Genomic DNA, 11,084 nt, shown 5'->3' on the forward strand with positions numbered 1-11,084 from the left:
CAGACCCCTACCGCGCTGACGGCCGGGTAGCTGGGGAGCCGTCTGCGAACGCAGTGTCATTGTCACGTGAAAGGGCCTGGCCGCGCCTGAGCCGGTGCTGGGCTGTGGCTGGACCTCGGCCGAGGTCTGCCCTCCACCTGGGCCACAGCAACCACACTTAGGACCTGGGATCCATGCTTCCGGCCAGGGCTGCTGTTGGGTGACGCTGTGTCAGGCTGAAGACACCCCGGGGATGGGAGCAGGGCCCTGGGCCCTGGGTGAGGTGACCCAGTGAGGCAGGCCAGCCCCGTGCAGCCCGGAAGAGGAGAGTCTCGTCCCGCCCTCCCACCTGGGCACGTGACCTCGCCGGGCCTCGGTCCGCAAGGGCAAAGGCCTCGTGGGTCCCAGCCCCCAGCACGTGACGGGCCACGCCCGTGCCGAATGAGTGGAGCGGTGGGCAGGCGGGCGAGCGAGTGGACAGGTGAGGGTGGCCGGGCGGGTGTGTGGTGGGGAAGCGTATGGGCCAGTGCCCTCCCGCCCGGCCTCCACCCGCGACTGCAGGCCCCGGGCGGCAAATATAGATCGTGCCGCAGTTTTCTGTAGCGGCCACCCCTTCGGAAGGCGTCCCCGGGATCGCCTGGCCCTGCCTTCAGGTGAGAGCACCGAGGCCCAGAGGGGCGAGGTGCCCCCCACGCCGGGTCTCACCCACGGCTGCTGTGCCTCCTTTCCCTCGGGGCGCCCCACGGAGCATCCGTGACCAGCTTAGGCTGAGCCAGCGGCCCCGGCCCCGGGCCAGTGGCATGGTCCTCACCCGACCACCACTGAGAGCCTCTTGTCTCCACTGCCTGAAAGCCCCACCCAGGAGGCCTTGGGTCAAAGGACAGGGGTGCTTCGGGGCACACGAGTTGGGAGTCCTGGTGTCGTAGTTTCAGAAACAGGACTATACTCACTGCTTGGAGTAATCAACGTACGGATTATTCACTAACGCTTCGATTGGCTATTGTATGATAAGGGCTGTCGTTCTGGCTTGGGTTCCAGAAGTTGCGGGAACTCAGTGGGTTCCTGGTGTAGCAGACAGAGCTCTGCAGTCCACCGGCCAGGGATGCCCTGGCCGCCTGGGCCCCCCAACCTCTGTGTGGGCCCTGGGGCCGGCCTGGAGGTGGGGTGGGCAGCTGCTCAGCTGCCAGGGAGCAGGTGCCGCCTGGCCTCTGGCTGGGGTCCCCTGCTTGTCCCCAGCCCACACGGCGGTGCCCACGGCTGAGCCTTCTGTCCAAGCAGGGTCTCTGCCCCCTGCTCTCCATCCCCAGGTCCTGGCACATCTGCCAGCCCGTCCTGGCCACTGTGCCCAGCTCTCCTAGGGGTTGGAGGCTCTGGGCGCTCTCCTGAGCCCCCAGGGTTTTGGGGACCAGCCCATGTCAGGCTTCCTGCGGTTTCGCCTGGTCCTGGTGGCCTCCTTGGTGTCGCCACAGGATACAAGGCAGCATCCCCTCCACTCAGGACTCCCCAAGCCGGCCTGGCCTGTCTGTGTAGCCTCCCCTCCCGGCCTTCCGGCCCGCGGTGTCCAGCCCGTCCACGTGCCCCGCCTGCGGTGGTGGAGAGTGGGCAGGCTGGGCCACCTCCCTGAGATCCACTGCGTCCGGAGCTGGCTGGAGTCGCTCCCCGCCAGCCCCCGCCTCACCGGCAGTCTCGGCCCCGCGGGCGGCAGGCTGTCAGCTGTGCGCCTGATGCAGTATTGATGGAAACACGATATCCAGAGGTCGCCCGCGTGGCCTCTCCCTGTGTCGGGCTCAGAGGAGGTGCTGAAAGCCATCTTTTTCCTCTCCACACGGCCGCCTGCCTCTGCCCCCAGGGAGCCGTGGGTCCCGAGAGGCAGCCTTGGGGGGCACGGCTGGACGGGGAACGGAGACCTGCCCTGTGGGAGGCGCCCCCTTCCTGGGAGGCTTTGCAGGGCCTGGGTTCACCCGCTGCCCATTGCGGGGCCTCCGCGAGGCTCGGGAAGGCCAGGCCCTGCCTCGACCACACCACCTCGATCTTGACCAAGCCTTGCCCCCCCCTGGGCCTGGGGTACCCCTCTGCACAGTGAGGGCTTGGGCCTCTCTGACCCCCAAGGAGTGGGCCGGGCAGCTGGGCTCCTGGCTGCAGGGCCAGGTTAGAGTGAGACGCTGGACAGCAGCAACAGTGAGGAGTAGCGGCCCAGGAAGGGGAGCCTAGCCCTTCAGCTTGCCCCCAGCCCGGCACTCAGCGCTCCCCGGAGCTGGAGTGAGTCTTCCCGGCCGGGTGGCACCCCCAGTTCTGAGCGTCTGTGAGCCTCGATGTTCTCGTCTGTATGATGTAACTCAGGAGCCTTGCTGGCTGGTAGACGTGTGCCTTGAGCACACAGCGGGTGCCAATTTCCCTCCCCTGGTCCAGAAGGGCCCTAGGACCCCTTCCTTCTACAGATGGGGAAACTGAGGCCCAGAGAGGGCAAGGGACTCCCCCGGGCAGTCTCCTCCCCCAGGGAGGGGCGGGGCCTGGCCGCGCAGCCAGTAACCGAATCTCAGCCGTCGCCCATCTGTGGGCCATGATTTTCTCGGCCCGGGTGGCATTACAGGCCTGTAACCCGGCTCGCCGCAGCTGTCCTCGATATATAATGCATGGCAGGCATGGCGCTGCTCAAATCTCATCAAAAACACAGAAAAGGAGACACCAGGCCATGGGAAGGGCACCAGCCCAGGGCCAGCTGACCGCCAACCTTAGAGCAACAGCCCCCTTCGGGGGCAGCACACGCCCAGCTGTCAGAATCCCAAATGTCGGGACCCAACATCTGCCACTCCCTCGGGTCCTCGTAGATTCGGTTAGCGTCCAGGGCCTGAATGACGGACACGGGGATGTGGATACTCCTGTCACCTGGGAAACAGCACAGCCGACCCCCGTCCCCGCTGAAATTCAGAGATCATCAAGACACCGTGCTAACAACAGCAAAGAGGTCTGAGTGCCACGTGTGCCAGGCCCTGCCAGGGGCTCTCAGTAACCCCTCCACTTCCCAGCAAAGGCAGAGAAACTCAGGCCTGGGGGACACTGAGTGACTCCGCAAGGCTTCTCCTTGGTGAGGGTTGGAGCAGACTTCAGCCTCAGGCACCAGGTGGCATGAGGTCTCCCAGGCTGTGGGTACTGTACTGGCGCCAAGTCCATCCCCCTGGGCCCTGGACCAACTTCCTGCCTCTTCCATCTTCCCCGGAATGACAGGGCCCCAGCCACCCCAGCTGAGCCCTTCACTCTGCAGGGACTGGGAAGCCCTTGCCCCTCAGCCCGAGAGCAGATTCAATTGCGGGGAGGGGCTGCGGGCTCCCAGGCAGGGGCGGGGAGCAGCGGGGAGTGCCGCAGCCTCACAGCCCTGTCCTGGTTGTGCAGGGGCCCGGGCCGACCTGGGACTCAGCCCTGCTCTGCCCATCAGACTGTCAGTGCCAGCCGTGGGGTCTGGGGTCTGACTCAACCCTGCATAAAGTTCCTAAGCCAACTGGCTCCTGCCTTGCGGACGCTGGAAGAAGACAGGGGATTCCTAGGTCGGAGACACACGGCAGGGAGAAAGCGTCGTGTTTTGTCGGATCCCCTCCCGCCTCCAAGTCCCAGTGTGACCGATATAGGCCCACATGGCTGCTGCGCGCACACACTTGTGTCACAGGCGGGGACCCCTGAGCCCGGGAAGGCCCGTGTTCTGTAGCAGTCGGCGAGCAGCCCGCTCTTCCTTTTGGGTCCCTCCCGTGCAAAGGCAGCCCAGAGGAAGAGCCGGGTGAAGCGCAGCCAGGGCTTTGCATCCTCGGTAGGGGCGCAAGAGACCCCACCCGCCTGCCTCTTCCTCCACTGCTGATGCCCCTGGATGAAAGGAGCAGCGATTCGAGGGGCTCTCAGTCCTGGAAGGAGCAAAGAGGGGGGTCTCAAGTAAGATTCTGGTCTAGCTCTGCCCCGTCCCAGCTGTGGGCCCTTGAGAAAGCCCCTTGCCTCTCTGAGTCTTGGTTTCCCCATCTGTGCCTGGAGGGCTGTACTGCGGGAGTCATCTGGGTGGTCCCTTCTTGCGTGACCAGGGATCTCAGGTCTCCCCCACCTCTCCCGAGGGTCCGCTCCCCCGGCCCCTGCGCTGCGGAGGGTTAAGGCACGGTGGTAAGGGATCCCACACCCAGCCCAAGCCCGCCGGGCCACCTGACACCTCAGCCTTCAAATATTAATGCGACACCTCCAGCTTCTGGGGGCGGCAGCTGCGACAGCCCCCGACGGTCCAGGACAGCCACAGCTTCCTGTGCTCACAGCCCAGCACCTGCTTCTGAAGGTCCTCCCGGCTGGGGCCTGGCGGACACTCCCCGCCCTGTCGGACCAGGGCTCCTGGGCTCTCGGCACAGATTCCTGCAGAGTGAGGTATGAGGTGCAGGGCGGTGGCAGATAAGGGGTCGGGCTGTGTTCCCCTCCCCGTGGGTCCACCTGGCCGAGGGTCCTGGATGGGAATGCGACTGAGGGGCCCGAGGCAGTGGCTGCAGAGCCGGGGATTCTTCTGACGGGAATCCCCCAGGCTGGGGAGGCCACCTAATGCCTGTGCCTCCTTGCCCGCGGGAGGGACAGGGCCCACCTACAGGTGAGCCAGGGGACACTCAGCGTGGCCGGGGGACTTGGCCCTGCAGCTCCAGCTACATCACGTGCAGGGCTCAGTGCAAAATGAAAACGTGGGCTTCTTGTTAACAACTGATTAAGAACTTCAAGACAGAGACTGGAGAACCTTCCACAGAGCTGCAGCGACACCGGCGCCAAACCACGTGTCCCGCCTGGGGGCGGCGGGCTGGAACCAGCCCCTCTGCCCTGCCTGGCAGCCCTGAGGCCACCTTCCGCCGCACCTACCCACTGGAGGGAGCAGGGCGAGGAGCTTTGGTCTGACAACCAGTGGTGGGTGCCCAGAGAGACCGCTGTGAGTGGCCCTCCCTGCTGGGGACCCGAGCTGGGGTGGCCATGTGCTCTCAGGCATCCAGGCGACACTGGCTCAGCCGGGAGCCACGTCATCTGAAAGACGGCCGGCCAGCCTTTTGACGTTCAGCTTTAAACCAAAAGGCAGCAAGCCCGGCTCTGGAGTCCTTGGAGGACAGCTCAGTGTCCTCCCGGAGAACTTCTCTGCCACCTGGGGAGGGACGCACCACCTGCGGCCTCACAGCAGCCTGCGTGCTCCAGTCTCGACTCTTGGCTCCCATTGGTCAGATGCAAAAGCTGAGACCTTGCAGGCCTCAGCTGGGGGGGATGCAGGGGGCAGTGGCACCTCCAGGTCGAGGATTCTTTCCGGCTGCCCACCAGTCAGCGCTTAGGGGCAGGGGAGATGGTCAAGGCCAGGTCTGTGCCTCGCCCCAGACCCGGGGCAGACATGGGGTTGAAATGCGGGTGCCCCTGCAGCCCCAGACTGGGGCTGATGGATCTCCCTGACCCCAGGCTGCCGGGGACCAATGTTGGTGGTCTCTGTCTCCGGGTGGCCCTTGGGAGAGTGGCCTAGACGCTGCATGGTGGGTCCTGGGCACAGCGCCTCTGCTCTGAGGCGCGGTCACACGGCCGCACTGTTTACGGGGCTGAGAAGAGTTGCGAGTTCGTTGTGGTTTCCCCTATGCCCAGGGCTGAGAGAGGGGGCAGGTCCAGGCAGTGTGTCTCAGCACGGTCAGGACAGTCAGGGAGGGTGTGTCTGCAAGTGTGTACGTGTCTCTTGTAAGGCCAAGGAGTGGTGAGTGAGCACGAGGGGGACACCAGACCCTGACCCAGAGCCCAGAGCCGCCGAGTTAAGCTGCCTCCACAGGGAGCCGGGCCTTGAGATGAGGGGTTCACCTAGGGGTGGCAGCTCTCAGACAAGTGCGTGGGTATGTTTGGGGAGCGCCGCTCACCAGTGTGGAGGGGTGGACAGAACCTCTAGGGGCGCTGCCCCTCACTCCCGCAAACTTACCTCTCCGAGCTCCGTTCAGATGCACAGCCCCAGCCCCAGGGAGACCGGGCCAGGGCTAGCCTGCTGGATGCCTCCCACCCCTACCTGGGAGCCCAAGTCGAGGCCCACCTGGGCCTCCCAGTGACCAGGCCTGTCTGCCCCCAGGTGCCACTCCTGATGGCGCCCCCGCCGCCGCCGCCGTTCCCCCCTCCTCCGCTGTCGGCTGCAAGGCACTCCCTGGAGGATGGAAGAAGAGGGGGCCCAGGTGTCGGGGATCCCACTGGTGCGTACACGTCTCCAGGGAGGACTGGCCTGGGCTGTGGGTGCTGGGAGTGGGCCTTTCTGGCCTCACCTCCGAGGTCCTTCGAAGGGGCCGGGGGGAGGTGGGGAGCAGAAGCCTCGGCAGCTGGGCACGCAGAACCCTGAGGACAGGGCCGGGACCACCCCTTCCCGTGAGCCAGCACCCCAGCTCTTCCAGGATTCCTTTATTGTCCTGTTGCCTTTTTCAAGTGAGGACAAACTCCATAACCACAATTAAACAGCCTCCTGCGCAGCCCTCGGGCGTCTCTCTGTGAGCCCTGAAGCCCCCGCGCCCTGACTCTCCTGCCACTGAGATCTCGGGCAGCCTCCTCCCTTCTCTGGGCCTCAGCCTGTGCAGAGGGAAATCAGAGGCTGTGTCTGAAGGGGCCTCCGAGTCCGCTGCTGTTCCCTGAGATTCCAGCAGGGGGCGGGGGAGCGGTCACCACCCGTTAGGGAACCGTGACAGCACTTATGAAAATGAAACGGCAATGGAATAGCGTGAAAAAATGTCAGCAGGCCCCATGTGCAGGGAAGGTCAGCGTGCTTCATGGAATGGGCTGTAGTTATACAGTCACACGTAGGGGTGCGTGCGTGCGTGTGTGCGTGTGTGTGTGTTTAGTGGAGGGAAGAGCGGTGAAAGGACAGGTTTGTGGTCTGATGGGGCTGCATTAGATCCCCAGACCACGGAACCCTATGCCCTTTCTAGCTCCTTCTAGGCTACAGGAGAGGCTGGGGAGGGGGGGACGGGCCATGGGATGGGATGAGGTGGGTAGAATGCAGGCTCCCCAACCGGCAGGGCTTGGAGGGGGCTCCAAGGACACCTCTGGAATGCCAGGGATGAATGAGTTTGCCCAGGTCCCAGGGCACTTGGCAGGGAGCTGCTTGGGCCTTTGGCTCCAAGTCCAGTGGTCCTTCAGGAAGGCCGGTCCTGCCCTAGGTCCGGGGTCCTCTGCTCCCCATCCCCCGACCTCTCTGACTCCAGCTGCCCCTTCCTTCCAGTGGCAGCATCTCTCAGCCCAGCCTGGCCCGGCCAGCCTGACCAGCCTCTTCCAAGGGAGCACGTGACCCGCACAGCACCCCCGAGGGTCACCACCGGTGCCACAGCCGTCCCTATGGTGAGAACCCCCGCCGTATCCCTGTCTCCCAAGGCACCCCAGCCAAAGCCCGGCTGGCTTTTCACCGTGTTCTCCTATGTGGGCCCCAGCCAGGTCACTCCTGGGGCAGCCAGGCCCTTTCCTCCCGGAGGCCCCTGGGGTGACTGGCTGGCATCTGAGGAGATGGAGATTCCGAGGCCAGAAGCAACCTGTCTCCCCATCATAGTAGACGAGGGACACTTCTCTGATTCCAGGGGGGTCCAGTGGCCCAAGCCCCTCATCCTGACAGATGCTGCTGGCACGGTGCAGGGAAGCATCAGTCCATGGGAAGGGTGGGCCTGGCGCCCCCTGCTCTCCTCCTCGGGGGGCTCCCAGCGGCCCACTCCTTCTCTTTCTGGGCACCAGCCCCTTTTAAATCCAGCCACCCTTTCCCTGAATGGGCCTTGGGAACTCTCAGCCCCTGAGATGCTCTTTTTGAGTTTGGCAAGTGCTGCATCGTGCTGCCCCCTTGTAGAGTCACAGTGCATACAGCACATTAAAGGCTCTGACAAGTCCTGCAGTCCAGAATTGGCCACCAAACTTGTCTATGCAACTGTTCCCCAAACGAGTTTGCCCATCCACATGGCGCGCCCTGGGCGGTATCTCTGATTGCCTCTCTCAGCCAGCAAGCCTCCCAACACGTGCCTGGGTCCCACAGGGCACAGCGGGGTCCCTGCCCTCAGAAGACTCACACTTAGACAGGCTGGGGGTGCCGTCAGTGGTCAGCTCCCCTGCCCTACCTGGTCAGCCTCCACCGCCCCTCCTCCCTCAGCTGCGCTTGCCCAGGGCGGTCCTCCCCTCCGCTCCCTGCCGGACCAGAGGCCCACAGGGGCCTTGAACGACCTGCCTGTCCACACAGGTGACGGAGACGGCAGCGGGGGGCGCCCCGGACAGCCTGGTCGCGCTGCAGCTGGATGGGCTGCCCGCGGGCGACCTCGACGGGCTGGTGCCCACGCGGGATGAGCGCGGCCGGCCCATCCCCGAGTGGAAGCGGCAGGTGATGGTGCGGAAGCTGCAGGCTCGCCTGGGCGCAGCTCCAGCGCCAGAGGTCCAGGTGGGGCCCGGCGGGGACGAGGGTGGGGGCGGGGCCTGAAAGGGGGCGGGGCCCGGCTTGGAGGGCAGGGCCGGATGGGGTGAGGGGCGTGGCGTTGTGGGAGGTGGGCGGGGCCCGGGTGGGACGAGAGCGTAGAGGGCGGAGGCGGGAGCAGGAGGCTTTGTACTGGCTGGTGGAAGTGGACGGTGGGGTCCCTGAGCACACACCTCGAGCATGCAGTGAATGAGGCCTGGTGGGCAGAGGTGAGGTCGGAGAGGGGTCAGGCAGATATCACCTTGGCGGGAACCGCTGAGAATCTGAGCAGGGAAGGGCTGTGATCTGACTTGGATTTCAACAGGCTCCCTCTGGCTACCATGTGGACCGTTGTTGTAGTCTTATCCTGGAGGGATACAATTTTGTCTGAATGATGTATTCTGCACCCTTGGTCTAGAGCTGCCCTGTCAATACAATAATGCCAGCCATATGTGGCTATTTAAATGAATTAAAATGAAATAAAAATAACCCCCCTGCCCCTCAGCTGCATTAGCCACATTTCACTTCCGTAGCCCCAGGTGGCTAATGGCCACTGCAGGTTTCGGCATGCCATCCCCTAATCTCAGAAGTGTTGGGTGGCGCTGGTCTAATGGCCCAGCCTGTCCTCGAAGTCCGCGATGGACACCCATGGGGTTGGGGGTGGAGCCAGGCAGGGGTGGGTGGGGCCTCCTGCCACAGCCGGGAAGCCCTTTGGAATCTGACCCTGGGGCAGGGCCAAGGGTATGCGGAAGAACTCCGGGAAACAGGAAGGACAGACTGAGGGGGGAGGGATTGGCCCAGTCACAGCCTGGCCGCAGGCTGTGGGTTCCTGTGCCCGACCCTTGTGGGCCGGACGCTGCCCAGGACAGCAGCTCCCCCCACCCCTGCAGCACCTGCTCCCCTCCCCGGGCCTCCTGGGACAAGGAATCAGAACTTACTTGTGCAGAGTGCCACCTGGCACCAGACAATCCCGGGCCTCTTGGCAACCAGGTGGCAACTCAGTCCCCTCACCTGTGCAATGGGGCGGATGCAGGGCCTCCATCAGGGGTCTCGGAGAAGTAATCAGGTGGGCACAGAGCCGCACCCAGAGGGAGCCCAGCTCGGAGGCTCTCTGTGTCGGTCTCCCCTGCAAACTGTGAGCGCTGGGGGCACAGCTGTATCCTGGTGCCAGGGGAAGCCCCGAGGGGTGGTGTTTTGGGTGAAGTTGGCCACGTGCTGCAAGAACTGAGAGCAGAGCTTTTGAGGCCGCCCATCCTTAGGGCTGCCGTCCAACCTCAGAAGACTCTGTGGAGGGATTGGGGGGCTCTGAGGAGAGAGAGTCTTTGAAATCAACATTGAGGAGTTGAGGAGGACATGCGGGTGGCAGAGCAGAGGCACCCTTACCCCTTCTGAGGGGAAGACTGGGCCCTCCAGGGTGGGTGACTGCCCTGAGCCTCAGACTCGGGAACGGGGCTGGCCGCTCACCTCGTTTGCCCTCAGAGTCCAGGCAGTGGCCAGCGGGTGTCCAGGGGCTGGGCTGGGGTTCCCAGGGGAGCTTGTGTCCAGCAGGAACTCGCCATGTGGGCCGTGGCCCCGCTGAGCTGCCCTCCCTGTGCCCAGGACGACGGCGGGAGCACGGGCGCCACGGAGCAGGCGGCCTGGCGGTACTCGCAGACTCACCAGGCCATCCTGGGCCCCTTCGGGGAGCTGCTGACCGAGGACGACCTGGTGTACCTGGAGAAGCAGATCGCAGACCTGCAGCTGCGGCGCCGCTGCCAGGAGTACGAGAGCGAGCTGGGCCGGCTGGCGGCCGAGCTGCAGGCCCTGCTGCCTGCGCCCCTGGTCAGCGTCACTGTCAACAGCCACTTCCTGCCCCGCGCGCCCGGGCTGGAGGGCGAGGAAGGCCCCAGCCCCGAGGTCGAGCCCGAGGGCTCCGGGGGGGCTTCGCAGGCCACACCCGGCGCGCAGCCCCTGCCCTTCTGGTGCAGCCACGTCGCCCGGCTGGTGCGCAGCTTGTCGCTGCTGCTGAAGGGCGTGAACGGGCTGGTGCAAGGCGAGGAGAGGCCCCCGCTGGAGGCCCCCAGGGAGGCCCCAGCCAGCCCTCCGAGGAGCGAGGCCCAGCGCGAGATCCAGGAGTGTGGGGTGTCGGTGCGGACACTTCGTGGCAACTTCGAGTCAGCCCCCGGCCGGCCCTGCACCCCGAGCCCTGGCCCCTGTGAGCTGGGGCCCCAGCCGGGGCCGTGCCTGAGAGGCTGCTGGCCCTCCCCCTTGCAGCCCCGCGGCGGCCCGATCGGAGGGGAGCCGGGGCCGGGCGACGCGGAGGAGGCCAGCGACTCGGGCATCAGCTGCGAGGAGGCCCCGTCGGAGGCGGGAGCCGTGCCCGGCCCTGACCTGGCCAGCCTTCGCAAGGAGCGCATCGTCATGCTCTTCCTCAGCCACTGGAAGAAGTCGGCCTACACGCCGGCCCTGAAGACGGTGGCCTGCAGGACCCTGGAGGCCCGGCGCGTGCAGCCGCGGCGGCGGGAGGCGGCCGGGGGCCCTCAGCTGCCCTCCCCGCCGTCCAGCGAGAGCCCGCGGCTGGGCCACCTGTGGCAGCAGCGCACCATCATCGCCCACCTGCTGGGCAACTGGAAGTCCATCCTGGCCCACGTGCCCGCCCGGCAGCTGCGGCGGCTGAGCCGGCGGCCCCACGGCCCCCTGTCCCCCGAGC

At 65.5% G+C, this 11,084-nt stretch overlaps 1 protein-coding gene across 1 annotated transcript in view; it reads left to right on the forward strand.

Moving 5' to 3' along the window:
- ESPNL (espin like) overlaps window positions 1-11,084 on the forward strand; it is a 26,473-nt gene that overhangs the window by 14,727 nt on the left and 662 nt on the right. Inside the window, exons 6-11 of the mRNA XM_024752784.1 lie at window positions 1,829-2,127; window positions 4,196-4,363; window positions 6,062-6,179; window positions 7,196-7,311; window positions 8,189-8,383; window positions 9,995-11,082. Coding sequence (XP_024608552.1) covers window positions 1,829-2,127; window positions 4,196-4,363; window positions 6,062-6,179; window positions 7,196-7,311; window positions 8,189-8,383; window positions 9,995-11,082 — 1,984 coding nt within the window. The remainder of the gene's footprint in view (window positions 1-1,828; window positions 2,128-4,195; window positions 4,364-6,061; window positions 6,180-7,195; window positions 7,312-8,188; window positions 8,384-9,994; window positions 11,083-11,084) is intronic.

This window comes from Neophocaena asiaeorientalis, unplaced genomic scaffold (assembly GCF_003031525.2).
Source record: "Neophocaena asiaeorientalis asiaeorientalis breed wild unplaced genomic scaffold, Neophocaena_asiaeorientalis_V1.1 scaffold294, whole genome shotgun sequence".
Lineage (NCBI taxonomy): Eukaryota > Metazoa > Chordata > Mammalia > Artiodactyla > Phocoenidae > Neophocaena > Neophocaena asiaeorientalis.